The sequence below is a fragment of the Astatotilapia calliptera genome, chromosome 2 (assembly GCF_964374335.1).
Source record: "Astatotilapia calliptera chromosome 2, fAstCal68.1, whole genome shotgun sequence".
Taxonomy (NCBI): domain Eukaryota; kingdom Metazoa; phylum Chordata; class Actinopteri; order Cichliformes; family Cichlidae; genus Astatotilapia; species Astatotilapia calliptera.
Genome location: NC_137423.1, coordinates 33,609,628 through 33,636,118, shown reverse-complemented (window position 1 = coordinate 33,636,118; position 26,491 = coordinate 33,609,628). Strand labels below are relative to the sequence as shown.

At 40.0% G+C, this 26,491-nt stretch overlaps 3 protein-coding genes and 4 non-coding genes across 9 annotated transcripts; 5 read left to right on the top strand and 2 right to left on the bottom strand.

Moving 5' to 3' along the window:
- Positions 1–402: 402 nt before the first annotated feature.
- zbtb3 (zinc finger and BTB domain containing 3) lies at positions 403–5,622 on the bottom strand. 2 transcript variants are annotated; one of them, XM_026143623.2, is made up of 4 exons: positions 5,487–5,622; positions 5,027–5,181; positions 3,385–4,211; positions 403–3,046 (listed from the first exon to the last, which is right to left on the bottom strand). In XM_026143623.2, the coding sequence occupies exons 2-4, from the start codon at positions 5,111–5,113 to the stop codon at positions 1,978–1,980; spliced, it is 1,983 nt and encodes a 660-aa protein (XP_025999408.1). In that variant the 5' UTR covers positions 5,114–5,181; positions 5,487–5,622; the 3' UTR covers positions 403–1,977. The 2 variants fall into 2 exon arrangements, with proteins under 2 accessions (XP_025999408.1, XP_025999414.1); XM_026143629.2 differs by having other exon boundaries at positions 403–3,043.
- Positions 5,142–10,667, top strand: trpt1 (tRNA phosphotransferase 1). 2 transcript variants are annotated; one of them, XM_026143657.2, is made up of 8 exons: positions 5,142–5,281; positions 5,762–5,874; positions 6,068–6,149; positions 8,281–8,450; positions 9,354–9,531; positions 9,609–9,665; positions 9,758–9,868; positions 9,973–10,667. In XM_026143657.2, the coding sequence occupies exons 2-8, from the start codon at positions 5,803–5,805 to the stop codon at positions 9,993–9,995; spliced, it is 693 nt and encodes a 230-aa protein (XP_025999442.1). In that variant the 5' UTR covers positions 5,142–5,281; positions 5,762–5,802; the 3' UTR covers positions 9,996–10,667. The 2 variants fall into 2 exon arrangements, with proteins under 2 accessions (XP_025999442.1, XP_080163943.1); XM_080307817.1 differs by lacking the exon at positions 5,142–5,281 and having other exon boundaries at positions 5,606–5,874.
- Positions 10,538–26,413, bottom strand: fermt3b (FERM domain containing kindlin 3b). The gene is made up of 15 exons (XM_026143642.2): positions 26,227–26,413; positions 24,854–24,978; positions 21,500–21,733; positions 19,348–19,464; positions 19,013–19,181; positions 16,923–17,025; positions 16,703–16,810; positions 16,371–16,505; positions 15,807–15,853; positions 15,528–15,652; positions 13,331–13,437; positions 12,949–13,167; positions 12,600–12,724; positions 12,012–12,153; positions 10,538–11,331 (listed from the first exon to the last, which is right to left on the bottom strand). Exons 2-15 carry the CDS (start codon positions 24,975–24,977, stop codon positions 11,152–11,154), a joined length of 1,935 nt encoding a protein of 644 aa, XP_025999427.1. The 5' UTR covers position 24,978; positions 26,227–26,413; the 3' UTR covers positions 10,538–11,151.
- Positions 19,581–19,652, top strand: trnaw-cca (transfer RNA tryptophan (anticodon CCA)). Its single transcript has one exon. It is a non-coding gene; the product is annotated as a tRNA-Trp (tRNA).
- Positions 20,500–20,571, top strand: trnaw-cca (transfer RNA tryptophan (anticodon CCA)). Its single transcript has one exon. It is a non-coding gene; the product is annotated as a tRNA-Trp (tRNA).
- Positions 22,940–23,011, top strand: trnaw-cca (transfer RNA tryptophan (anticodon CCA)). Its single transcript has one exon. It is a non-coding gene; the product is annotated as a tRNA-Trp (tRNA).
- trnaw-cca (transfer RNA tryptophan (anticodon CCA)) lies at positions 23,605–23,676 on the top strand. Its single transcript has one exon. It is a non-coding gene; the product is annotated as a tRNA-Trp (tRNA).
- Positions 26,414–26,491: the final 78 nt, after the last annotated feature.

The window sequence follows — 26,491 nt, the reverse complement described above, 5'->3', positions numbered from 1 at the left end:
GTATGAGATTAATCAACCTGTTAGCTAATCAAGAAATGTTGGCCAGGAGCGTTCAGGGTTTTGTCTCCTTGACAACATTTGATTGTATCTAATGAACAATGTCAAACAAAGTCTGAAATGTGTGGTGATAAGACACAGACGTTACGACCGGACATGCACAGAGCTGGGAGCATAACTTGCAGTAAACTACAATGTAAAATCCAATCCTGTGCAGGTCACTGGAAATAAAAAAGTTAATTTAACACCTTTATCCATTTCCATTATTTTCAGATGCAACTTCAGTATTTCTGGATCAGTTACTTTATGTTCCTCATTTGACACTTACTGCATTGGAGATAAAGAGGAAGGAAATGAAAACGAGAAAGAAACAAGGCAGGTATTGACAAAGTGACTTCAAAACAGTTCGAGCTCACATTTGGGGGTTTAAAATGGCACAAAAATCAACTTTCTGGCACTGAAAGAGCAGTCATACAAATTTAACAAATAAAAAAATAAAACCTTTGTGTTTGTTTTGAGTTAATAAAGCATAAGTGGTATAGTATGTCACATGACTAATATTTTTAGACATCTTTTTCATCTCTGATAATTTTAACAAACATACGTCTTTGATGCAACAATGATGAAGGTATTTAAAATTACAAACTTGGGTGCGAGGTGTCACTTAATATTACAAAGAGTACACAATAGTACAGCTATCAAATCTGTTCCAGGGCTCCAGTAGACAACAGTGAACATTAAACAGATTAGATTTGTGAATAAAAGAAGTACCAATATGTGTGGGTAAGATTGGGATCAAATTTCCAGAAAGGAAAGTTGGGGTATCTGTGGAGCGTTTTTAAAGTGAGAGATATAAAAGTCAGTCAGTGGCAGGGGTGGGAAATTTTCTCTCAGCCACTCAAACATTTAACCAGCCACGATTTTTATTTTTTGTGTGTAACATTTGCAATGTTGCGTTATATTTACTCCAGAAATATAACGCCACATTGCAAATGTTACTGATCGATTTTTCCTCCCTCTTCTAGATCCCCCTTTTCCATTAGTACCTACTTGGATTGATTTGCCACGGGAGTCAACTCAGATCGACTGGTTCTCCATTACAAATCAGTACTACCTAACCTGCGTGGTTGTCATCACAGCAATGCGTCAGAAAACCCTGCAACTTTATTAATATGCGACATGAACACTACAAAAAAAGGTGGACGTTGAGGCAAGAATATACCTGCTGCTCGGTCTGTGGCCTTTCGTCAGACTTGGGGACCACAGAGTTATTTTTGTAGCCATTTCCCCTGCTGCTGGGTTTAAAAAATGGTGGTTTAAATTTTCACGAACGTATGTAACGAAATATGTGCAGCAGGCTAAGCGTAATTTATGGTCCCAAAAATGTGTTTGTCAGCGTACATCTTTCCATTCGGGGTGAAAAATACAGAACAGGCAGTGGCTGCAGTTGACAACTTTTTACTGTTTTAACACTCTGCTTCACTTCAGCTCTTTTGTATGTCATATATGCTGTATGTATGCTGATGGATCAACAACAGCACAAGCAAAAGTGGCTCACAGACCGGTTGCACCACATACTTTGTACACTGCCTCCATATGACAACGGAGCTCTCTGCAGGTATACGGGCAACCCCAAAACTGCCAGCGGACAGCAAACATGCTCTCTCTGTTGGATCATAAACTCAGCTTTAGAGTGATTAAGGACAAAGAGAGATGGAAACATACTGATGAATGAAACGTGTGGTGAGCAGATGGAAGGAGTACTTTAAGGAGCTGATGAATTAAAAAAATCAGAGAAGAGGACAGACAAAAGATAGTGAATCAGGAAATGCAGAGGATTAGTAAGGAGGAAGTGAAGGCAGCTATGAAGAGAATAAAGAGAGGAAAGGTGGTTGGTCCAGATTACATACTGAACAGTATGGAGTCTTTGAGAAAATGTACATACTGTACATTTTGTTGTGGAATTGAAAGGTGTCTGTGTTAGCTAAGAGGTGGAGGTGGTGGTGGTGGCTGCGCTGGCAGAGAGGACTCTGTGTCTACTTTGCTGCGTTTGGCTGGCAGTGTGTGGTCATGCGCTTTGCGAATGTGTCGGTACAGATCGCCCGATTGTGTGTAGCTTCGGTAGCAGTAGCGACACTCATACGGCCGCTCCCGTGTGTGCACAATGGCGTGGCGTCTCAGGGTGTAGGTGCACGAGAAAGTTTTTCCACAGACACCACACGTTGGTACGTCCTCTACGAAGTTTCCTACAGAGTCCTGGAGCTCCTGGAAATATGCAACAGGGTCGGAGTGCTGCTGAGATGTGGATGGAGGAATGAGGGATGCAGTGAAAGAGGAAGCATCCTGGGAGGAAGGTCCAGCCCCAGAGGAGGAGGAGGAGGGAGAGAGGGGGAAGGAGTAATCATTTGTTTGGGAGGTCAATTGTAAGAAGCCCTGTGGGTGAGAAGAGAGAAACTGAGGGCTGTTCAGATCTTCTTCCTGGATGTCATCTTCAAAGTCATCATCAACTTCCATCACGGGTTCTCTCTCTTTGCTTTCCTCTTTCTCATCCTCTAGCTCTTCATCTGATATAACAATGGCCTCCACTTTGACTTTCACATTCTCTCCATCATTGCCTCTCCTATCTGTTCCCATTAGAGGGTGATTTTTAGTATTAGATGAAGCTCCAGTGCCCCCCTCAGGTCCTTTAAGCATTTGTCTCTGAGGAGGAGGAGCAGCAGCGAGGGATTCTGAGCTCTGGGTTTGAAGCGATATGGCACTCTGAATTCGGATCTGTGGAGGCGCACGCCGGGACAGCGTCTTTGGTGCGCTTAATTGTAAATGTGAGGTCAGAGCTGATGCTTGGATCAACATAACCATCTGCTGTCCTTTGCCTAATGTACTTCTGTCATCAGTGACTGAGGGTTCCCCTAAAGAGCCATTGCGTGGGAGTTGCGGTTCATCAGGATGTGCACTGGATTCTGACTCGGGAAGAGCAACCAGTGAGCGACCAGCAGCCTGGCTCACTGGGACCAGAGAAGAAGATGAGGAGGAAGGCTGCTGGTTACTGCTGAAAAATAAAAAGGAAGATACAAAGCCTTTTGATAAAAAGAAATAAGAATGTTCAATTTCTTATGGTTTAATCTAAATAATGATCATAAGTCCTCTCAGTGAAGGCTGTATTGAAATCAGATTTTACTTTACTTCTCCTGTTATATATATATATATATATATATATATAATATATATATATATATATATGTCCTTACACCCTTAAAAACATCTGATTATGAAACTGAATTAAAGACAACACTAAATAATTATAGAACAGAATTAAGTAATGTATGCTGCCATTGAAGTGTTCTTGTTTTTCCTTATTTTCTGTCTGTAAATCAACAATTTATCTACCTGCATGTCTCAGTGGTGCTACAAGGACTACAGAGTGCTGTGCCTTCTCCCTGATGCACAGCCCCCATCCTGATGTGACCTCCAGGAGCAGGGGCAGACTGGCCTGTGATGAAGCCTTGCACCAGCTCTCCACCTGGGGGCAGAGGAGGGCCATCCATGCCTGGCTGGGTGGTATCGGCGAGATCGGGGCTCAAAGGAGTCTGAACTCGTGCCTCTGATGACTGCCCACCAGTCCTTTGTTCAGACTTCACAGTCTCTACATGGCTCCTCTCTGCCACCATGGATGCTGATAACAGTGGTGCAGCTATGGTGACTGGATTTGAGTGATCTGATGCCATGGCCACCATGGGCTCTGCTCCACGGTCACCCCCATCCTTCCTCCGTGTCTCTATTTCCTTCCTCGAACCAGCACTCTCTTCAGAGCGTGTGCTGTCTGCCTCAGCCAGAGGCCCTCGTCTCTGCAGCCGCCTCTTGCAAACTCTTACTACCTCATTCATGTGTAGAAAGCTTGCAGCTGCCAATACGTCCTCCACTGGAGGTGACTCTTCAAGCTGCAGCACTCCTTCATAGACAAAGTCCAAGAGCAAGCCAAATGCAGCTGATGTGACAATGTCACTGTCGAGCGTGACAGAGCTGCTGGTGCTGTTTCCTCCTGGAGAGTCTGAGTAGAACATATGGAAGAATGGCGAGCAGGAGGCCAAAACAGCCCGGTGAGCCAGGAAACGGGATGAGCCCACCAGGACGGTGCAGTCACAGAGGAAGCCCCGCTGGCGCTGAGACTGCAGGGCGGACAGCAGCTGCTGGGAATGCTGAGGAAACTCCATCACCTGAGCAAAAGAGACAGGGAGAGATGCGTTTAACCCCTACAAGTGAAAGCTTCTGTATGAAACTATACTGAATCACAATACAGTAAAGCAAAGCACAATTATACAAAAAGAGGATCTGTTCTTGTGGGATAACTGTAGGTAAATATTGTGCACTAGAAAATGTTTAAAATGTCCTCAAAGCTGGAAACACATTATAGTTATCACAGTGTGTAATAAAGCATTTATGACATGTCTGCTTTATAGGGAGACAACATGTTACCTATGCACAAAATAAAGCACAATAAACTAAATAAGTTAATTAACTTATTTTCTCTGAGTGACAGTGTGATTTTTTTAGATGTACTCTTTAGATAAATTAATGTTAATGCTTAGATAAACATCTAATAATATTTTATAAGACTACCTGTAGAGAAATCATAGGGGGACACTACAGCTAAATACAACACAAACATTTCCAAATTACTTACACTTACTAACAAAATATATATGATTTCTGACACTGTTCCATATAAACGATAACTGTTGAATAATGACATGTCTCATCTAATTTTGCACCAAGATACATTACTTTTCCAGAACAGACACTGGATAATGCCGAGGTCAGAATTGCTAGTGCAAGATTTATACAGTTATATACAGTTATGCAGTTTTTTGTTGTTGTTGTTTTTAAATCATTATACCAGTAAATAAATGGCTACGGCTATAAATAAAAAAGAGAGAAGCTATTTTTAAAATTGGAAATGGATTATTTGGAGCAAAAAGTTAAAGTGGCTATCACCATATATCGAGAGAGAGAGATAAAATAAAAGACTCACGGCAAACTCTTCGTGTTTCCGTCTTTCAGCGCTGTTTAATGGCAGGTAAGACTTTAAACAGCCGTCCAGCTTTAACGTTGCTAACATTAGGTTTCCATGGTGACCTGCTCGAATTCTTCGGTCCGCTGGCAGATCTCTTCATCCACGAGCTCAATCTGTAACATGGGACGTTTCACACAAACAGGAGAAGAAGAAGCACGACTGAAAGCGTACACTTTTCAGAAATCCCCCCCTGCTGCCCAGCCAGAAATTCAGGTAACCCAAGCTCAACGATGCTAGCATTAGTTAGCCAAGTTAGCTCAGGTTCTGTGTTCAGTTCCAGCACCAGGAGTATCCGGACAGTCCCTACTTTAGAGCCTGCTATTTACCAGATAGGTTCTTATTTACCACGGACGGAAACGATCGTTTCTATTCTTGAGTGCGTCATTGTTTTTGGTGGGTGTCCTGAACATTTTCTTACCTGCAGCCACTCAGACAACAGCTGTCTGTCTGAGTGATGTTTTCCTCCAGGACAAAAAAAAAAAAGAAAAGAAAAGAAAAGAAAAAAAACCCGCTTTTCCTCTGTGGTGCCGAATTACCGGAGCACTGCCCGTCACAGTGCCACCTGCAAGCGGAGAACGGGAACACACAGGAAGCGAGAGCAAGCCAAAACGCTACGCGCAATGCACTGACAACAAATATTATCCTATGCAACGTTTCGCAGAATTAAAACCAGTGAAATTTATCATACAACAGCTGTAAAACGAGGTCTGAAAAGCTGAGCTGCCTGTGCGTTCATGGACAGTGCCAAAGGAGGGGGAGGAAGTGGCAAAAGAGGAAGAGGAAGGAGAGGACATCGTGGTGGAGAGGTGAGAGTTTGTTGACCCATTCAATTGGGATAATTTCCCGTCTTTTTAATATCTCATAGTATTAGCTGTATGACAGGCAGTATGAGGGTTTTGGCATGGTAAAGTCTAGGTCCTATATTTAAACCACAGCTATAATTAGAACTAAATTTCAGTGTGTGTATGTTACTGAAAGTGATGCCTTTTCCACCACCAGGACAGAGATGTCCGCCTCTCTAAATCCATGTCTTATGCACTTCGCCATGGAGCCAGCCAGATGGGTCTGCAAATGGGTACAGGTGAGCTGCTTACAGTCAGATCTAGGTAACACAGATAATGCAGGGTAGACTGGTAGGGATGCAAATTTAGCAAGGACTCTAAAGGAGTTTTCATTTGAAAATGTAGCAAATTTTCATATTATTACCTGCAATTACACACAGGAAGTTCACAAACACTTATAATGAGCATCAAAACCAGCCTCACACTTACACCTCCAGAAATACCTCGTGATTGTGGTCAGTTAGCTCTATCCTTGTCTCATTTAAGCATAAAGCTTTTCTCCAGAAGTCATTTAGCTTGTCCATGTGGGCAGTATAATCATACTATAATCATTCTGCAGTTCAAATAAATCATTAAAAGCCCTAAATCACCACTATTAAGGGCTAAGACAAGTGATGTGTACTGAAAACATAAAGGACCCTGATACATAGAGATAACCTGCATGTAATTAATGTCACCATTATAAAGGACATTTAAGAACGTAGCCTGTACATATGTTTACCTAACAGCAAAATTAAGATGGGCAGTTTAAAATAAATAAAACCCAATATAAACATTTTACTGAGTACCCAATATGACCTTTAAAGAAAATGATGTCATTCACCCAGGTATTTGTAGTATAATACTTTCTTCACAAAGTCTTCTGCTGGATATGCTTACCAATATTATCTGAGATCTGAGGGTGATTTCTGTAAACCAACATAAATTTGGTTTCCTTAACATTAAGAAGCTGCTTTAAACAAGACAATTTGGAGCTCTGACTCAGAGCAGGGTCAGCTGGTACAGTATTATACATTGAGCTACAGCCATTGCTCAGTTCCGGTAATTAGTGTATAAGGACGTAGTGTATCTGTTAATCAGAAGTTTGGTAGTTTGATCCCTGGTTGTTCCCAATGTGTATCTTGCTAAGGCACATTCATCCACTGATGCATCAGAGTATGAATGTGTGTGAATGTTAGACAGAAAAGCACTTACACTAAAGTTGTGCCTGAAATCTGCTGGTCTGCTCGTCGAGTTTCAGGGTTGTTGCTCCTTTTACTGCTGGGATCACTTTGGACATTCTGCATCTCCTCCAGTTGTTGTTGGTACTTCTGTTTTCTTGTGTTCCTTCTTTCTGATATTGCTGTCCGCTGGGATTGCCACATCTATCACAGCTGCAGTGTTCTGCTCCTTGTCAGCCAACACTATGTCTGTTTGGCTGGCCAGCAGCTGCTTGTCTGTCTGGAACTTGAAGTCCCACAGGGCCTTAGCCCTGCCATTTTCAAGCACCTTCAGCAGTGTTTGCCATGAGGACTTGGGGATTTCTAGTCCATATGTGGAACAGATGTTCCTGTATACTATCCCAGCCACTTGGTTGTTTCTCTTGGTGTATATTGTCCCAGGTACCATCTTACCTTTTTCTACTATGTGCTGGAGTGTCTTTGGAGCACCTTTGCACAGTCTTCAATTTTGGTCTTTATCAGCTGTGCTAGATTTCTGCCTCTATGGAGCTTGTGCTTGTAGCCCTTTCTTATGCTCCTAGGATCAGAGCCTAGGAGCATAATGTTTTCCTTTAGGCATGTACAAACTATGCATTGGGAAAGTCTGAGGACGCATAGAGATTAGTACCAACTAACTAGAGGAACCTCTGATTATTATCATTCATAAATTTGATTCATTGTGTTTTGTCTACATGTGATGCTGGAATGCATCCTTAGAAAAACACTCACTGGTGAAATACCTAGAGTTGTCTTAATCACAATCACGTTGCTTGATGTAAACAACAAGAAGGGTAAAAAATTTCAGTTACACCAAAAAGACTTATGCATTCAATATGAAATAAGTAGTGTGAACAATTTTAAGCAATTAGAAAAGTGGGTGATACATATTTCTGATGTCCATATAACAAATTTCACCTATGGACAGATCCCATTTAATGATGTTGTCATAATTTTGATAGCAGATGCAGACCTTAGATTTATTTTTATTTTTATTAATTTTAATATTGAACTTTTTAACATCCTTTTGCTGTTTTTTTTTTTTTTGGATTATTTGTAGAGAAAATGCTGCCAAATTGGATCAGTGCCTCAAACAAACAACTTGTTGCTCACAGGGCTGTAACATCCACAGGGGAAATTTGACCATAGTCATAACAGCTCTCTTCACATATAGACGGCTTCCTGTTTGTGGAGGATCTCCTGGCTCACCCGCAGTTCCACTCGTACTCGTTGGAAGACGTTGAGAGAGTTGTGGCCACAAATGACAAGCAGCGCTTTAAGCTCTGTACCCACCCTGAGGATGGCCGGCTGCAGATTCGGGCCAATCAGGGTCATTCAGTACAGGTAATGAGAGTTACAAAATTGTAAGACATGTCAACACCTGTAAACTCTGAGAAGCTTATACTTGCTGTTGTCAGCACATTGGCTATATTGCATTATCGCCTAGCTAGATGCTGAATTCAGTAAATATTCAGTTTGTTTGTTCTTGCTGATCAGCAAATGATTAGAAAAATATGATGAAAATGTGATTTATATACTTTTGGGACATAAAACCAAAAAGCAACTCAGAAAATGCAGACTTTGCTTTAGTCATATACCCAATTTGTGCCTAATATACTGTAGATGTGTATGTGTGGGAGAGTGTTAGTGAGTCAAAGACTATTTTGAAGAAGTTACTCTATTTCTTTGCATTCTTGTCATGGAAGAAGTCCTACAACATGGTAAAACAAACTCCATTTTATCCCAAATAATGTAATAAATCAATGTAAATAGAGTCTTTGGAATATCAGCGTATCAGTGTCTTAGAATTAATCCCAAAATTACATTTTTAACAATCTTAAATTACAGGAAAATACACGGATACACAGAGTAGCTGTCTTTAATGTGTACAGACTGATAATGATTATATGTGTAGTCAGGCCTTCCCAAATGCCCCACTGATGCTGGAAAAACCCTGCACGAGCGTTTGCATTTGATGTTAGGTTTAGGCCCAATAACAATGGGGAATATCTTCCTTTTAAATTTTTTGACACTGCCACTGTTGTTGACATTTCAGCTGAGCATGGGATCAGTCAAACTCTCACTGGGCTTGAGTTTAATAATTTCTCTCACTATTTTCTCCGATACTAATCAACTGCCCATGACTAATTACTAAAATAAAGCAATAGTAACCAGAATGCCTTTCTTTACCAGATTTAAGGCGGCTTTGTAAATCTGTGGCTATCCTGGCTGTGTTTCCACGGTCAGGTTGTGGATCTGGAGCTGAAACCGGTCATGGCTGGTTCTCCAGACTGCCCTGCTGAGGCTGTTCATGGCTCCTACCTCAGAAACTGGAGCTCCATCCAGCAGCAGGGCCTGAGCCGCATGAAGAGGACACACATCCATCTGGCACAAGGCTTGCCAGGGGAGGACGGCATCATCAGTGGTATGCTCGTGTGAGTTTGATGGAGAGTAGCTTGTCAGGAGGTTTGTACTACAGCGTTATTTTTTTTCCCCCACCAGGCATGAGGAAAGATTGTGATCTAGCTGTGTTTATTGATGTCCCCAAAGCACTGGCTGGTAAGATTAAACCCCGATTGCTGCTGTCCAATTATCTACCTTTACTCTATATGTGTAGGAACCAATGCTACTAGTTTTATGTGTCTCTACAGATGGTATCAAGTTCTTCTGGTCTGAGAATGATGTGCTGTTGACTGAAGGTGATGCTGAGGGTAAAATTCAACCTAAATACTTCAGCCGAGCTCTAAGACTGAGACCTTCAAGTAAGAAAAACTCTTATACAGAAATAAAAGTTTAGATTTTATGCTTACGTGGATTTGGGTTCACTATTTCCTTGTTCACTGAGCTCTCTTTTGCTGTGTTCCAGGGAGCATCCTGCCACTGCAGTAACAGCAGAGAGTGCTGTCCTGTCATTGGTCATTACCGCACTCACCTGACCATGTTAGCATCCGACGGTTGGTTGATGCTTATCCCAGTTCCCCTGGCAACACTTGTTTTCCAGCAGCATCGATTTATCAGCAACAGAAGTGTATATTCAGAAATCTCCCAAAGTGGCACCTGATTGGTAAACTTTAAACTGTTGATTCATTATTGAAAGTGAACAGGACAGAAGGTGTATCCTTATTTTTATATGACAATTCAACAAACTTAAAAATACAGAAGCCTTGTTTTCCCCACTTCATGCTAAATAAAGCATTGTACCAATGACTACCAGGATATTTTAACTGGCAGATCTTTAAATAAAGCGTATTGTGCATGTGGTTAGTCACGTGGCTAAGCATGGGAAATGAGAGGATGCAGACATTGAGGTTTAACGGACTGCAGTTTCCAGTAAGATATGGACTGACACGCACAGTGTGTGAGGGAAGATAACTTGTTTGAGGTTTCCTGTGTAAGAAATTGCCAAAATATGTCACAGGGAAAACAAGAGATAATGAAAAGTATACAGCTCTATTTATTTTAGTAAATGTTTTATGTGGTGAATATTTTGCCATTTATCTTATATTTCTCAGTCATATCATTACCTGTAACATTAATTTCTAATAAAAAGTTTAAGTAACACTGGGTCTGGAGCTCTGGACATTCAAGGCTTTCAATTCTGAGCAATGCTGATTACATTTCTTGACAGAGTGAGTTCAGAAAAGTAGTTAGAAGTTAGAGCTGGCTGATTCAGCTGTTGATTTTACATTTCTTTGAGTCTGATTATGACGCCTGCTGAACCTGGACCAGAAGCCCAGCAGATTGGCCCAGCAGCAGTCCATCCTGTAGGGAGGGGGGAAGTCAGCATGAGGACCGCTGGAGTCTTGAACATGTCAGAACATATCAAGTTTAACATCCACTGATGTGTGAATGGAAAACTTGGTGTACTTACAAGTTTCTAACACATTTACAGTAAACTGAGTATCTTGTTTTTGATGATTTCCTTATCTTTTTGTGGCTGCTTGAGTTAAACATTAAGTCTTTTTCCAAGCTGGTTTTCCACTGAGACACAGGAGGTCTGATGGGCTGTCAACCATCCCATTGTCTGGGCTTTTGTGTTTCAGTCTTAGAGAGCTTCGTGGCCACCGGTCAGCTTGTGGAATAGCTCCTCATTGAGCGTTTCGCTCTTCTCCCGACTGCGTGTCGACATGAAAATGTAGCCTCCGATAAACTCATGAACAATTTTGCAATCAGCAGTCACACAGCTGAAGGCAATGTTCACATTCCCTTCAAACTCAATGGCCATCTGGAGTAGACGAAAATTAACACAAAAGAAATGCAGAGCTATTTAGAAAAAAAATATTAATCCAGGGATGAAAAATATCTTCACTACAAATATACATACATATCCCACGTTGTAAGTCATTAGGGCAATAGCTCCTAAATTTTCTTTCTGGTTTTGTAAAAGCATATTCATCAATCTCAGTTTCATTTCAGGTTTTTCACCTGGTTGTCTGTGCCCCACAGTTTCAGAACCATTTCCATTAAAAGATCTGACCAGTAAGAACTATAAATGTCACTTTATTGAAAGACACACTGTCAGCATGTTTTCAGAAGTCTTTAGCGTGCAGCTAAATTCATGCTTGGTTTGTGGGTCTGTCTCTAAACACACAAGCTTCTTTTCATTCATGCTCAGTTATCACAAATACCATTGTGTAATAAGGCATTGTACATCAGTTGTACAAGAAGTAATTATTCTTGCAAGCCTAAGGTTCAGGCTTCAGACTACTCAGAGTTCTCCCTCTTAGACAATTTTCTAAAACTCTTGGTACAATATGAGGTCAGGACAGCGAGTAGAAGGTTCAAACCTCTTGTCAGAACTATGAATCATAAAAACCTCTGAGAATGAAAACGTGAAGTTGAAAATGAGCATTCTAGACATTTTTAAATTATCAGACAGAAGCCTGTTCAAGATATGAGTCATACCTGTCTAATATCCCAGTTGACGTTCCACTGTTTCATGTTGTTGTAGCGCCAGGTCTTCACTACATCACCCACACTAAGGTCAATACGGATCAAGCGATTGGGAGCAATGCCGAGTACCTCATCCTTCCGGCTGCCTTTGAACCTGTTTGGGGGGGGGTATATTTTGTTTAGATTCCTCTAAGTTAATTTATTTATTTATTTTAGATAAAAGTCAGTCTTGAGTCCTCCATATAAAAATGATTAAACTTCTACAGAACTACGCTTAGTCTGATGACTTTGCACATTGCTGGTGGAAGGATGTTTAAAATTTTTCTTTCTGTCTACCCAAAAAGTGAAAAAAAAATGTTAGGTTAGTTTCATTTTTTTTAGCATGAACTACATTTCTGCCGATCTTGGGCGTGCATTTCCCTCGACTACAGTCTCTGCTTTTATGCTGTTAAAACATTTATAATGTTCATAACACACAGAAGGAGGATGTTCGAGGTCAAGTGCTTTATAATAACCTTGTCACAGTGAATTTCGGTCTTTGATGTGTTCACTGGCACAGAATCAACTCTCAAAAGCTTTAAATGAAACTTTAAACTTAACCTGACAACAACGTATGCAAGCCCAAAGTCAGGCAGGGCTTGCCAGATCTGCAGGAAGCGCATCAATGCATCTGTCAGGGAGAGCTGAGCCACGTTCTGGTATGCATCCAGGATTCGAGGGGTCAGCTGGAAGAGCAGGCAGAGGGTAAAAGGTGAGATTTAATTATATTTTTGCTGCCATAAGCAGTTGCAGATTTGCACAGTTGCACAAAATTACTGTACTGTAAGGTCATTTAGGTTGGTAATTTGAGCCACACAAAATATATGAGATCAAAAATACTGCTTTGTGAAAACACAAGACAATAAATCTGCAACATTTATCCTTTTGTGGCCTGTTGCTACATCTGTACCTGTTTGGGTTTGTACTTTTTATGGTAACGTGGTGACACCAGACTGTGAGTATTGATGCTTTCTTCGCTGGCATTTGCACTGCTGGAACTGGAGTTGGTCTTTTGCATCGCCAGGAAAGAGCGGATACTCTGGATCTCACTTTGGAAACTGCTGTCGGCGAGGGTCTTGCCTTTGGATCCCAACCGGCACCCTGCCATCCACTGAGCATACTGCTGCTCCTGCAGGGTGAATTTCAAAGACATAACATAGAAAAAAGAGCATGAGAGACAGGTGTGACTGTGGTCAGAGCTGAGATGATGAACTGAAGATAGAGGCATTGAAAATGAAAGGATGTCACACGTAGAGATGAGAAGAGGTGTATGGGTGTGCGTGTGGCCTCACGTTCTCACAGCGAAGATAGACCTCATTCATGCCTTCAGGTGCTGGAATCAGGAGTCTGATAAGGAACTTCTGAGCAGCCACATTAACGTCTGGAGCCACCTCACATCCTGTGTAAAGGAGCAACATTAAAGTGGTATCATTAGGTTCATGGTTAAGCTGTTAAAAACAAAAAGCGTGTAGGAAGAGACTGATATGATCCCCGCTGATTCTCCTCAACCTCCTAAGACCCGAACTCTTCCATGTCATGCATTTTTAATTTCTCTTTGATATTTGGGCATATTGGGACCCGATGAATGTAAAAACAAAGAATCACCACATTTGTTTTTTTTACGCCATTTTTGTTCCTAAGAAAAATGAGAGCCACATATGAGGATATTCGTTTTAAATTTTGATGAAACAGAGGCAGTATAATGTCCTCGTGAGTGGATATCAGGCCCTTGTAAAGCAAAATTTAGTATTTTGGTCTAGACAACCCAAAATGTGATGTCCACATATGTGGACGCCAGGTCCTAGGAGGTTAATTCACTTTTAACTCATAGTACTTATCTACCTTTAGGTGTTCACTTCTTGCAATATATTAAAACTCAGTGTCTGATATGTGATTCCATATGTGTTGGAAGTTTTTGGACTTCTTCACTGACAACATTAACACCAGAAGATCTAAAATGTCACCCCCGCATTTAACATTTTCAGAGAGTCAGTCAACTTCATCACTGTTCTCTAAATATAATACCTGCACACTTCTTCATGGCAGCTTTTGGTCCACTGTCTCCTTTTATTCTGACTATTTACGCTATAATTATTTAGCAAATTGAGTCATTCCTTCCTGTTTTAAAACACAGTCATGCAGCCGTTTCTAAAGAAGCATAAACTTTGCCCATATTTCCTTAGTAACTGCAGACCGATACCAAAGTTACCTTCCTTTGCCAAGATTTTAGAAAAAAATTCTCTTCTCCCAAGTTGCTTTCTAGATAAATACTTTTAACATTTGAACAACAAAACATTTGAAGCATAACGTAGGACTGCAGGGTTTCTACACTGGTTTTCCTCAACCTTTAGTGTCCAAATAGGAAACGGCTTCAGTTTCTACTAACTGTGATATCCCTCAGGGATCCATGTTAGGTCCTCTTTTAGTTTCAATATATTTGTTACCCCTTGACTCTAGCATTCATGAATACAACATTTACTATCACTGTTACGTGATGGCACCCAGTTTTATCTGCCAGCCACACCTGACATTGACCACTCCTTTAAGAACCTCTTCGACTGTTTGAATGATCTGAAATCACAGATAGCCAAAATATCCTTCAACTTCAAATCATAGCATAACTGAAGGTATTTTGCCTTCAGTTAGGTATTCTGCTAGAGTCTTTACTGGTACAAAGAAAAGACATCATGTCACTCCTGCTGTAGATCAGCAGTATGGAAGCTTGTCTCTGCCACATAAAAAAAGTGACTTATATGTCTAAATTTTGGGTTATAATCTCAAAATTCAAACCTCAGAAATCTGAGCCAGTAAGTTGAATTTTTGAGATACCTTACTAACAATATCAACTTAGTTCCCCCTGCTTACAATCAAGCTTCTATACACATGCAATAGCTACCTGTGAAATTTCTAAAAGGTTTTAAAATTGTACTATTTGTTTTTAAAGACCTCCATGGCCATAATATACTACAGGTCTTTTTCCTCCAGGTCCTTCAGCGTATCATCCCAATTTCTCTTAATGTCTCTTCTCAGCTAAAAACAGGTGACCTGTCATTGCCTCTAAGTTCTGGAATAGTCTGGCTTCCCACATAAGAACCTGCTCAACAATTGACAATTTTCATTCAGCTCCAAGACCTACCAGGCCCATTTTCATCAAGTTTGAAGTCTCTCATGGTTTGGTCAAGCTCACTGTTAATGTTTTCTTCTACTGTTTTATTTAACTTCTTACCATTGTTACAATTTAGTTGTTTTTATTCTCATTTTCTGACTTATTTTCCAGTTATTATTTTTATTATATCATCTATTTAGGCAAGTTATGTGTTTTGTAATTGATTTTTGGAGAGTTGGATTGCAAATAAGTGTGCCTGGAAATCACTTTGGGTAAACATCTGTTATTTTAAAATGTGCTAAACACTTACCATTCTGTTAATAGCATGGTGCACTATATATAGCAGAAAAACATAACATAAAAGTACGTAACGAAGTCATTACCTTTGAGGTTAATCATTTGAATGGGCTCTCCTATGCTTTCCTCTTTGCTCTTGAAATAAGAAATGGAGGTATCTTGGAACTTGAACCAGTATTGCTTGTACCCCTTCAGAGTCAGCCTTTTGGGTCTGAAATATACATGTAATCACATTAGCTGATTTCACCAGGGATTTTTCCCCCAGATTCATAACAAGTTAGAAATAAAGAGGAAGGTTACTAATAAATATTTATTTATTTAAAGAAAATGAAATTTATTTTAACCAGTTGGAAACCAGCTCTCACCTAAATATCTTCAGGTAGTCAGTGAGTTCTGGTGCTGTCATATTTTCCTGGATAAAATGCAAGTTTTTCAGTTAATATGTTTTAGCAATAAAACTGTTAGTCAATCAATGTTAGTTTGACATAAGACCAAACATTTAACTCAATGCTGTCTACATCATCAGTGGATTTGGATCCAGGCTAATACTACCATTAATGAAATATCTTAAATCAGGTGTTCTTAAAGCCAATCAGGGGGACAAGGAGGCCCATATAGGAAAAATTCTACCATGAAACACTGATGTGCTGGTCTATATTTTTTTAACCATGAGTCAGGTGCATATCACATTTAATAATGTCAGCTGTACTTGTCAGTGTTAGGAAGGTTAAAATTGAAGTGAAATAATCCCTCTGTTTCATTCTGTGATCAAAGTAGTAAAGTGTACAGTAGCACATATCATCACAGGCAGCCACTGGCCTGCAAGCCACACTTTGAGAAGCCTGGACCTAAATTGTTATAAATTTCTGTTCCCCGTTATTAAAATAATTTAATTTTAAAAAGACTCGGGTGAGACTATTGTATCTGACCAGCAAATCAGATGCAGAGCTGCCTTCTCCCTCCATCTTGACCTCCAGGGACTGCAGGGCGGAATCCAGATCGTCCATGGCTGGATTGTTGCTCATGATCTGGGGCTCTGACTGAGCCACCTTACTGATATGATACTGCATGTAAAACGAGACAGAGAAATGTCCTATTTAATCCAGTTTTATACGACACTGCTTTGCTGACGATTGAATAGACCAGATATCTTTGAGGAGTGGGAGAACATTTGAGTCTCTATATTATCTGACATCCAGCGAAATGTACACTTCCATTAGAGTGATTCACATATTTCACTGTCAGCAGATGGATTTTCTACCTGCAGAGCTCCAAACAGCATCATCTCCTCCTCGGTGCAGTCGATGTCTTCCAGCAGGATGGCCCAGCGTGCCTGCTCATAGAGCTGGGTCAGACGTACAGCATCATACTGCAGGGTGGAGAGGAAAGAGAAGGATGAGGTCAGAGAGTTGATATACTGGCAAAGAAATATGCACACACACACACTCTCTGTATTTGTGTAAACACACACACACACATACCTTAGAATCCATATCGTAAGTAGCATAGTATTTGAAGCGAAGCCAGAGTTTATCACTCTCTTGGATGCCCTGCTGCAGAAGACAACGGGACGAGTCCAACCACCTGAGAGGGACAGACAAAGAATATATATGTTTATGATTTCATATTTGTTACATCCATGTTTATCTGTATTTAAAATCACAAGAAAATACTATTTGACATCATATAGACAGCTTGACCTAAACAAAGTAAATTGGTAACATGATTGTTTTTAGAAACTACATCTTATAGCAAAACACAGCAGAATAACAAAAAATGTGCAAAACCTTAAGAAACAAACATATACTTCTATATGAACTATATTCTGTATTTCACTTAATTTTATAGTAGTGTACAAAAGTCTAGGGTGTGATCATTATTATTATTTAACATAGTCTGAAGTGTCTTAGCCAAGCTTTCTTGTCATTTCTTTAAGTAGTCTTCAAAAATAATTCCCCAGGATTCTTGAAGGACATTTCAACCTCTTCTTTGAATGTTGGCTCTCTTTTGTTCTATTATCTGTCAAGATGATCACACATTGCTTCAATTATATTAAAGTCTAGGCTCTGGGGAAATCAATCCATTACTGATGGCATGCTTTTACTCCAGTGTGATCATTGTCCTAAACACACTGTCGTCAATGAGATGCTTTCCAGATGGTATTGCATAGTGGATCCAAATCTGACTGTACTTTCCAATGCTCATAATTCCATTTTTACAAGATCTCAAACACTGCTGGGTGAAATGCAGCTCCAAACCATGGCACAGCCTCCACTGTGTTTTACAGACGGTTGCTTGCCTCCTGCATACATATTCACAACCGTTTGAATGAAATTTTTCAAATTTGGATTCATCACTCCATAAGACCTGTCACCACAGATTTTGTTAGCACACCTCAGCCTTTTCTCCATATATATCTACATTTTCCTCTCAAGCATCCTTCCACTGACACGATTTCTGTATTAAATGGATTAAAAGAAGGGACAAATGCATCTCTCTAGTCCTGTGTCAACTCTTTCCTGGATTATTTCCTATTTCTTAAGGACATGACTTTCATGTACTGTTTATTTTTCTTTTTCTGTCCTCTACTTCTAACATTTCCACAAATGTTCTAAGGACACACTGCACACTCTGCTAATTAATAGCTAACAGCTCTCTGGGAATAGGTGCAACAATACAAATTTATGCCAATCAACTGTGTTATCTTTAACATTTTACAAAAATAGAAATAAACAACACCAGTTCATCCCTTGAGTTAGGTGTCATTTTATGCTTGCATGACTCATAGGTGTGTTGAGGGTCTAAATAAAAAGAAAAACAAACAAAACATTCTGGTTGCTAAGGTACAAGGACTGGACTGAAAGTGGGTGAAAAATCATTTAATGTCTGAAGTCTGGCTCCTTGGAAGTAAAATATGAAGAAATGACGTGTGGCTCAAGACTTTTTCACATTACTATATTACTGACTACTTATTATAAAGCTAATGATATAATGTGCTTTATGTAAGCTCACGTATTTGATGTTTTCAAAAAGTATTTATTTGATGTGTAATTATGCAACAATGGCTGAGGCAGCTGAAGTTTAAAGCGGCTTTGAACTTTAGAGAGATAAAGCAGGAGACTTTAAAAAAGCTGCGACTGTGCCTAATTTATTACATCAAAGAGTCTAAAAGCCCTTCAAACAGCTCCTATTTTAATACATTTGTAGGCACTGGCGGTAGTATCTTTATGAACCAGCATGCGCATAAGATAAAATATGTCTGAACTCGAGATCAGAGGAGGCCACTGCTTCAGTAGATACAGCTCTGAGTTCTGGAAACCCCCAGTTTTCTTTATCAGGACTGATAAAGAAAAAGAAAAGTGGCGAGTGATTACACCGGCCTTCTGTATTGTGGGGTAAGAATACTAACTGAGGCAGCATCCCTGATAGCTAGTTAATAAGAGGACTCAGTTTGTGGGGAACTTGTTTGTTAAACATCTTGCATTAGTGTGACATGGACAATGAAACTCTATCAGTTCCCCTCTGCGATGTAAACACCTGGTTTGACAGACTGATACCTGTGCACACATACCTGCCATTGATGTGAGCCTTGTCCACAACGCTGGCTGGGCGGTACTGCTTGGCTATGACCTCAGGGGCAGGGGGAGGCTGACTGACTGACAGCATCTTGTAGATGGCCTCCATCTCCGGTGAGTCGGCAAAGTGAGCGGGCATGCCGTTATACAGACAGGGCCGGGATACTGCAAAAGGAGTGGAAATAATAAGGTTGACCTGCATAGTTTTAATTAAAATGACAGCACACAATGTTTAAAATGTTTTTCAGGCCTTTTACATTACATGGGAAATGATTTAATTTAATTTTTACTATGTTATGCCTGCAGTGTAAATAAAATGTGATGCGTGTACCCGAGGAAAGGGGCACCTCGGTCAGGTCGTAGATCTCTGGTGCCAAATTTTTGTCTTTCTTCTTTTTCTTCTCCTCTATGGGTCGAAGGAGGGAGAGTTCCTCAGGGTGACGAATGTCTATTAAAAATAAATAAATAATATGTACAGTAACAGTGCTGTAAAGGTGATAAGTTATTCAGGGGTGTGTTTACTTCTTGTATTAAGCTGATTGTTAAAGCAACACTCAAAGCATAGACTCTGTGGCGCAACGGTAGCGCGTCTGACTCCAGATCAGAAGGCTGCGTGTTCAAATCACGTCAGGGTCAAGTCCTTTAATATCTTACCCTCTAACAAAGCTAGATGCTACATTTGTATCCTCACTTAACAGCAATCTGTTAACTGACGATCTTCACTCATAACTGATCTAGGTTCTGCTGGAGCTTTCTTCCTGTTTAAAAGTAATTTTCCTTCCCACTGTCACCAAGTCCTTGTTCGTTTTGATTCTTGATTTTTCGTGTATTCTCTGTATTATTGTTGGATCTTTACCTTACAATTAGCAGATATCTTCATCTTACTGGAGAATTGTTCACAGGCGGATATAATACCAGAATTAGTACATATAATAGTAAGAAACTGTTAATGTCAATGCTGTCATTTTGCCACTGACGTTCCCCCACCTCCAACTTGTCAGTATCGTTGGATTGAAACCTTGCACTGTGAAAGGCTCTGATTGCGCAGTACATGCACTGTTGTCCCGATAAGGATTGGCAAGAGATGAGAATCTGTTAAACTGACAACCCTGGTCAAACGGCTGTAACATGACCTTGTGGTGCAATAGTAGTGTGTCTGACTCCTGATCAGATGGTTGTCTGTCTGAGTCACTTAGGCTCATGGTTCTGAGAATCTCACTCCTATCCTCTAACTAAGAAAGACATTAAAACTAGGGCATTTTAATAAATTAAAACCAGGTTCTTATTAATATTTGCTTGTGTGTGATGTGTTTGTAGTACAGCAGGTAATTTGACATAAAAGGAGATTTTCATAAGTACCAAAAATGGCACATATACTATAAACAAACTTTACTTTAGTATTCTACCCCACCCCAAAAGTTTTCCAGTGTTATTACACTGACACTTTGTATTGAGTCTGACCTGAGAAAATGGCCACCTGTGCGACTCTGTGGCGCAACGGTAGCGCGTCTGACTCCAGATCAGAAGGCTGTGTGTTCAAATCACGTCAGGGTCAATTTATTTACTGCTTAAATCAGTGAAGTGTAAGAGTGCATACCAAAATTATAATTTGGTATTCAAAATTTCCTTTTGTTGAACATTTAGTGCCACTGCAGAGCTGCTTTTATTTATCTCATCTCAGGAAAATGCATTCCTCTTTTCCTAGGTCTGGTCATTTTCCTCTTCCTTATATCAAACATCTGTTGTCTTTATATTACTTTAAAAACTAATTTTATTGTCTATTAGATGCCAACTAGGTGCCTTTATATGCAGTGGTGTGCAACTGCAGCAAAGTGGAATTTTGGAGCATACATACTCCCTACAAATCCTCACATACACCTCTTGATATTGATCCATACAAACAACATATGAAGCAATGTCACAACAAAGGCAGGAAGCAATGCGGGATTTAAAATTAGAAATAAAAAATAAAAGTTTATAGTCAAGAGAATGTCCTCAACATGGATGTGTCTTTTCTGCCAGTACAAGTGAGCTCTAGGAGCAAATATAATTAAAAAGGAACTGCTTACTTCATGATACCAAGCCTTATCTTTGAACATGTGTGTGACATTTCTATAGACAGATGTCATTATTTTCCCCCTTCCGTGCTGCTTTAAAAAACCTTTCCAGTCTGCTGGCCCCTCCCGGGGATTTCTGGTGAGGAATCGAGACCAAGAAGTGCCAGAATTAGACAAAATGAAAGCACAAAGCAGATGGGGAAGGCCCTCTCTGGCAATAGTTGCAGTCACCCTGCGATGTATTAATGAGACACTTTGACACATTTCACTGATTAAATTATTGTGAACAGCTATATTACAGCTTGAGTACTTAGAATCTGCAACGGGACTGAGAAGGAGAGATGAGAAAAAGAACTTAGATGTGTAGATGTTGCTAGCAAACAGAGAACTAGACAAAAGAGAGAAATGAAAGAAAGAAAATCTTACTAAGCATTCTGCAGATGCCCATCACTGTCTGGAAGACGGGATTGGAGAAGCAGACCCGGAGCCTCAGTGTAATGCCGTTGGGCAGACCCAGTCTTAGGGGCTTGTGCTGGGGCATGAAGACTAGCTTGGCATCAGCGTGGATACCATATTTCTCCAGAGTCCAGGCTGTCCGCAGCAGCCACCGCTGCTTCTGCTCCCACCACAGCGCATGATCTGACCAGTCCTGTTTGATCTCTGCAGAGGACAGAAACAAAAGTCAGAGTAAAAAGAGTTAAACTATTCAAGAAACTGAATCTGGTCATCTTTACTTTAAAAATATTCTAATTTACTTATTACTACGATGATCGTCGGATATTTTAAATGGCATTTTACTTGAAAAATAATGGATTTTTTATTGACTTTTTGTATGGTTAGTTTTAACAAAAGCCATAAAGTGATTTCTTGTCTTTTTTTTTCACAAAAAAGTACAACTTAAAAGTTTCCACTGACCATTAATACTTTGTAAATATAAATGAACCGTTTTCCGCTTATATTAGGCAGCCATACTTGACTGTGTTATGGAAATATGTTTCTAATATTGTCTCCATTCCCATTTGAATGTAACAAATATAAGAAAGGAGTCAATACAGTCTGCATGCACAGCATAACTATTGTAGAACAAACAAAAGGAAATGTGTGAGCTTAAAATTTAGAATTGATGATAGAGCTGTTGTATTGGTCTGCAGCTGCTGGTATTACCTGATCTCCCCCACAAAACTTTGGTTTTCACCTATTCGATACCTGGTCTGCCTCCTCATTTACATTATATTACTAATAAAAAGAATACAGTATTACATTATTATTACTGCTGTTGGCCACTTTACTAGATATGTATGTCACATGTCATGTCCTATCTCTCACTCTGCTCTCGTTCCTTTGCTCGTACCAATGGCTCCCTCTCTAGTTCTGCTGGAGTTTTCTTCCCGTTAAAAAGGAGTTTTTTGTTCCCACTGTTGCCAAGTAGGGGTCCTGCGATTGTTTGGGTTTCCTTAGTGTTTTCACCTTCACAACTTACAAACCATAGCGTGGTGTTTTTTTTAGTTAAAAAAAATTGTTATTAGTACGTTACACATTTTACGTGTGTGAAGTATTTTAGGATTCGGGGGAGTTAGCGTAGTTAGTGTACTGTATGGTAGCAACAGTGCTTATGTTTGCAATTGCTAATTAAATATCACAAATTCGTTTAATTTTTAATATTTAATTAGTGACATTTGATCATTAAAAATTGTTTTCTATGCTTTGAGCAACACTGCTATGACACACTATATAACATAATTTCTTTGTTTAAAGCTAACCCCAGCTCACCGCATTTGTGACCTAATAATTAACTAGTTTTTTGTTTGATTTTTTCCATTAAGACAGGAAATGGTGTGTAACCATAGTTGGTGCACACACTGTGCAGACTCTGTGGCGCAACGGTAGCGCGTCTGACTCCAGATCAGAAGGTTGCGTGTTCAAATCACGTCAGGGTCATTTCTTTAGTCTCTTACCCTCTGAGAAGTCTCGATGCATGCTCAGATGACTCACTTCAGTCTCGAGACTGAAGAAGTCACCAAACCTTTTTTCCACTGAAAACGCTACTTTTTGGGATACCTCAGTATTACATTTGTATCTAAAACCAGCAATCTGTTAACAGAGGATCTATTCTCGTAATTCATCCAGGTTCTGCTGAACGTTTCTTCCTGTTTAAAATAAGCTTTAAATGTTTAAGGTTTAACATTTAAGAGACTGACATGAAAAACGGTTTAGATGTTTCAGAGGGTGAGAGTGAGCAACGATGTTCATTGGAAATACATCAACATTTTTTCAAGACATTTCAAAATCTCTGAAAGGAGATAATAACACTTAACAGAATATCAAAAAGTACTTTATGAGGGACGATTTCATATCTACTACCCACTAGTGCATAAAAATGATGAATATATGCATTACTCATTTTTCAAGAGGGTAAAAGTTTGATGAAAAGTTGAGTAAATGACGTTATAACAATAAAAAAAATATCAGTTGTAATTTTCTGACTGACACCTTGCATTGACTCATTGACCTGAGAAAATGGCCACCTGTGAGACGCTGTGGCGCAACGGTAGCGCGTCTGACTCCAGATCAGAAGGTTGCGTGTTCAAATCACGTCAGGGTCATTTCTTTACTTATTTCTGCTCCTTATACGATGCTTTACACTGCTCTTATGTGACCACTACCAAACAATGCTAGGCAATAGCCAGATTGTTTTCAGTATGATCCCACATGGCTCATATTTGTCTGCTAGTTTTTCGTTTTTTCCACACATTATTTACACTAATGTTCCTGAAACACGTCATAGGAAAGTGCAGCCTCTTTATTAACTGGAATATGTTCACTACAGAGTTAAATCAGCAGGACCTTATGGATCTTGGATTGTGAGAGATGCAGCACAACACTGTTACCCACTCTGCATTGATCCTGATGTGATTTGAACATTTTCCTTATTGCTTTTCCTTATTTTCTGTTGTCAGAAGTTCACATACACTCAGCGACAGCTTGGATCTTTTTTTAGACATTGGACAAGTGGTGACACATCTGAATAACGCATCTGGGAACATCCTTGGAATCTACAACTGTTCAGAAATGGCAGCAAGGACCTTCCCAACTTTTCCCATTGTTCTGAACATTGGTCAGTCCAATGATTGCAATCAATTTACTGTTTGTCCAGTGCAGGGTTCGTCTGGGGTGGAGTCTGTCTCTGCTGTCAAAGGGCTGTGTAATCTTTTGCATGTGTACAAAACATGTTTAAATAATGCGTGACTGATTTTGATTGAATGCATGCATAGACCTGCTCGCAATTAACAAGTGATCAATTTGCCCGAGCTTTATTTATAGCTTTGTTTCCTCACTTATTCAATGTTTGCTCCTAGGTCATTTACATTCATCCTCTCTGAAACTAAAACAGCCTCATGTGATTGAGCTGTTTTGGTTAGATCTTACTGGTGTCTGCATGATCCGTCCAACCTAATTGGTCTCACATTGACAAACTACTTGATGAAACATATGTTTAGACTGATGTTGTGTTTCTTGCTGAAAGCAGTGGCGGAAGAAGTGAACAAACTAAAATTGAAAACATGTAGCAGGTGACAAAAGAAAAAAAATTATAAGAGCAGTTCAGAGGACTTGTGACACACTGTGTGCTGAATAATTCATTCAGTTTTCTTGCCTTAACTATGCATTTGTAATTTTGTTAACTGTATGTGAACTCTTGTGTGAATATGTAAATTACGACACTAATTTTAGTCTGAAGTGTGACTGAGAGGAAGACAAAGAGAGGAAGACAGAGCTACCCACGTGTCTTTTCCACCAACTTGAGGATAACCCCTCCGATGTGAAGGTCGGAGGCCACGCTGATGGTGACGGGTGGGGCATCGAGCCCCAGGTCCTCCACCGTGACTGACAGGTCCCACGCCGCCATACTGGAAAAAAAGAGAGCGTGGGATAGTGAGAAAGAAATGCAGGAGACAAGCCTGACAGAGCACAGTGACAGATAAACAGACAAACACGGAGAGAGTAAACAGCTTTATCGCCCTCCTCCATCTTTTATGTGATGGATTATGGGTGACAAATGCCTTGTGTTTCTTTTTATTTGTCCTTGTTGTTACATATGTGACAACGATGACAAAGACAATGGAAGAAGACGTGTAATTAACTTTCCTTTGTTTCTTCGCCACATTGATCAAACTGTGAAAAATCAGCTCCATGAGACTGACATGAAAAACTGTTCAGATGTTTCAGAGGGAGTGTTAGGGTGAGAGTGAGCAACGATGCTCGTTTGAAATACATCTACGTTTTTGCAAGACATTTAAAACTCTCTAAAAGGAGATAAAAACATGCAAGAATATTACAAAGTACTTTATGAGGGATAAGTTCATATCTGAATTATGAATTATGAATATATGCATTAATTATTTTTCAAGAGGGTAAAAGTGTGATGACAAGTTGAGTGAGTTATTTTATAACAATTAAAAAAAAATTAAAAAAGAAATCGGATAGCTTTGGTCATATAACACCTCCTTCTGCTTTTCAGGGCATTTAAAATATTGAATGAGACAAAGGGGGGATATTTGACCTGCCAATCACTCTTCGGCCTATCAGAGAAAACCAACTTTAACCCACATAATACTGCGCAACATGACACAGACACACACGTATAATGGATGGGATGTCCACTTTGATGAGCACTTCCTGTTTCTGACTTAAACTATCACCATGGATGCACACTTCCGCTTTCTGACCCACCCAAAGTGAGAAGTTCATCCCCCGTTAAGACAGTGTCCTCCTGCATATGTATGAAAAGTAGAAGCCCACCTTGAAGATATTGGATTTATGGACTGAAATGTGTCTGAACTTAATTAAGAACTGAAATAAGAGCAGATAGAGACAAAACAATGCATAAATAAAAGTTTCATACCCCCTGCACCTCTACTTAGGCCTACACTTTCCACATCTGTATGAGTCTAATCATAATTTTCCATCTGTGTGACCACTTCATCATTTTACATTTCATTTCATGAAGTGGTGAAAGTAAATACATGACCTCAGATGTGTGTATAACAGAGAAGCTTCGTAAACATGCGCATACACACACGCCCTGTCCTAAACTTGCTCTCTGTCCTCATGCTGTCTCTCTCTCACACACACACACACACTTTAAAGGACAATACCGTCAGTTTCCCGCGTCCAAGGTTTTGAAAAATGGAAACTGGGGACCCCCTGCGCCTCTGTCAAGATCTCTGAAGAAGTTTACCAGGTTTTCTCCGAGAAGGTTTACCAGTTTTGTCTCTCTTGGGTTGTGGTCTCTGCTACTTGTGTCACTGCTGCTTGTTCCTTTTTTTTTCTCTGTCAGTTTCCGACAGGCGGAAATGTGAAAAGGCTCAAACATTTTTCACTGACAGACTGTGGGAGTGACACATATATGGCAATTTGGGT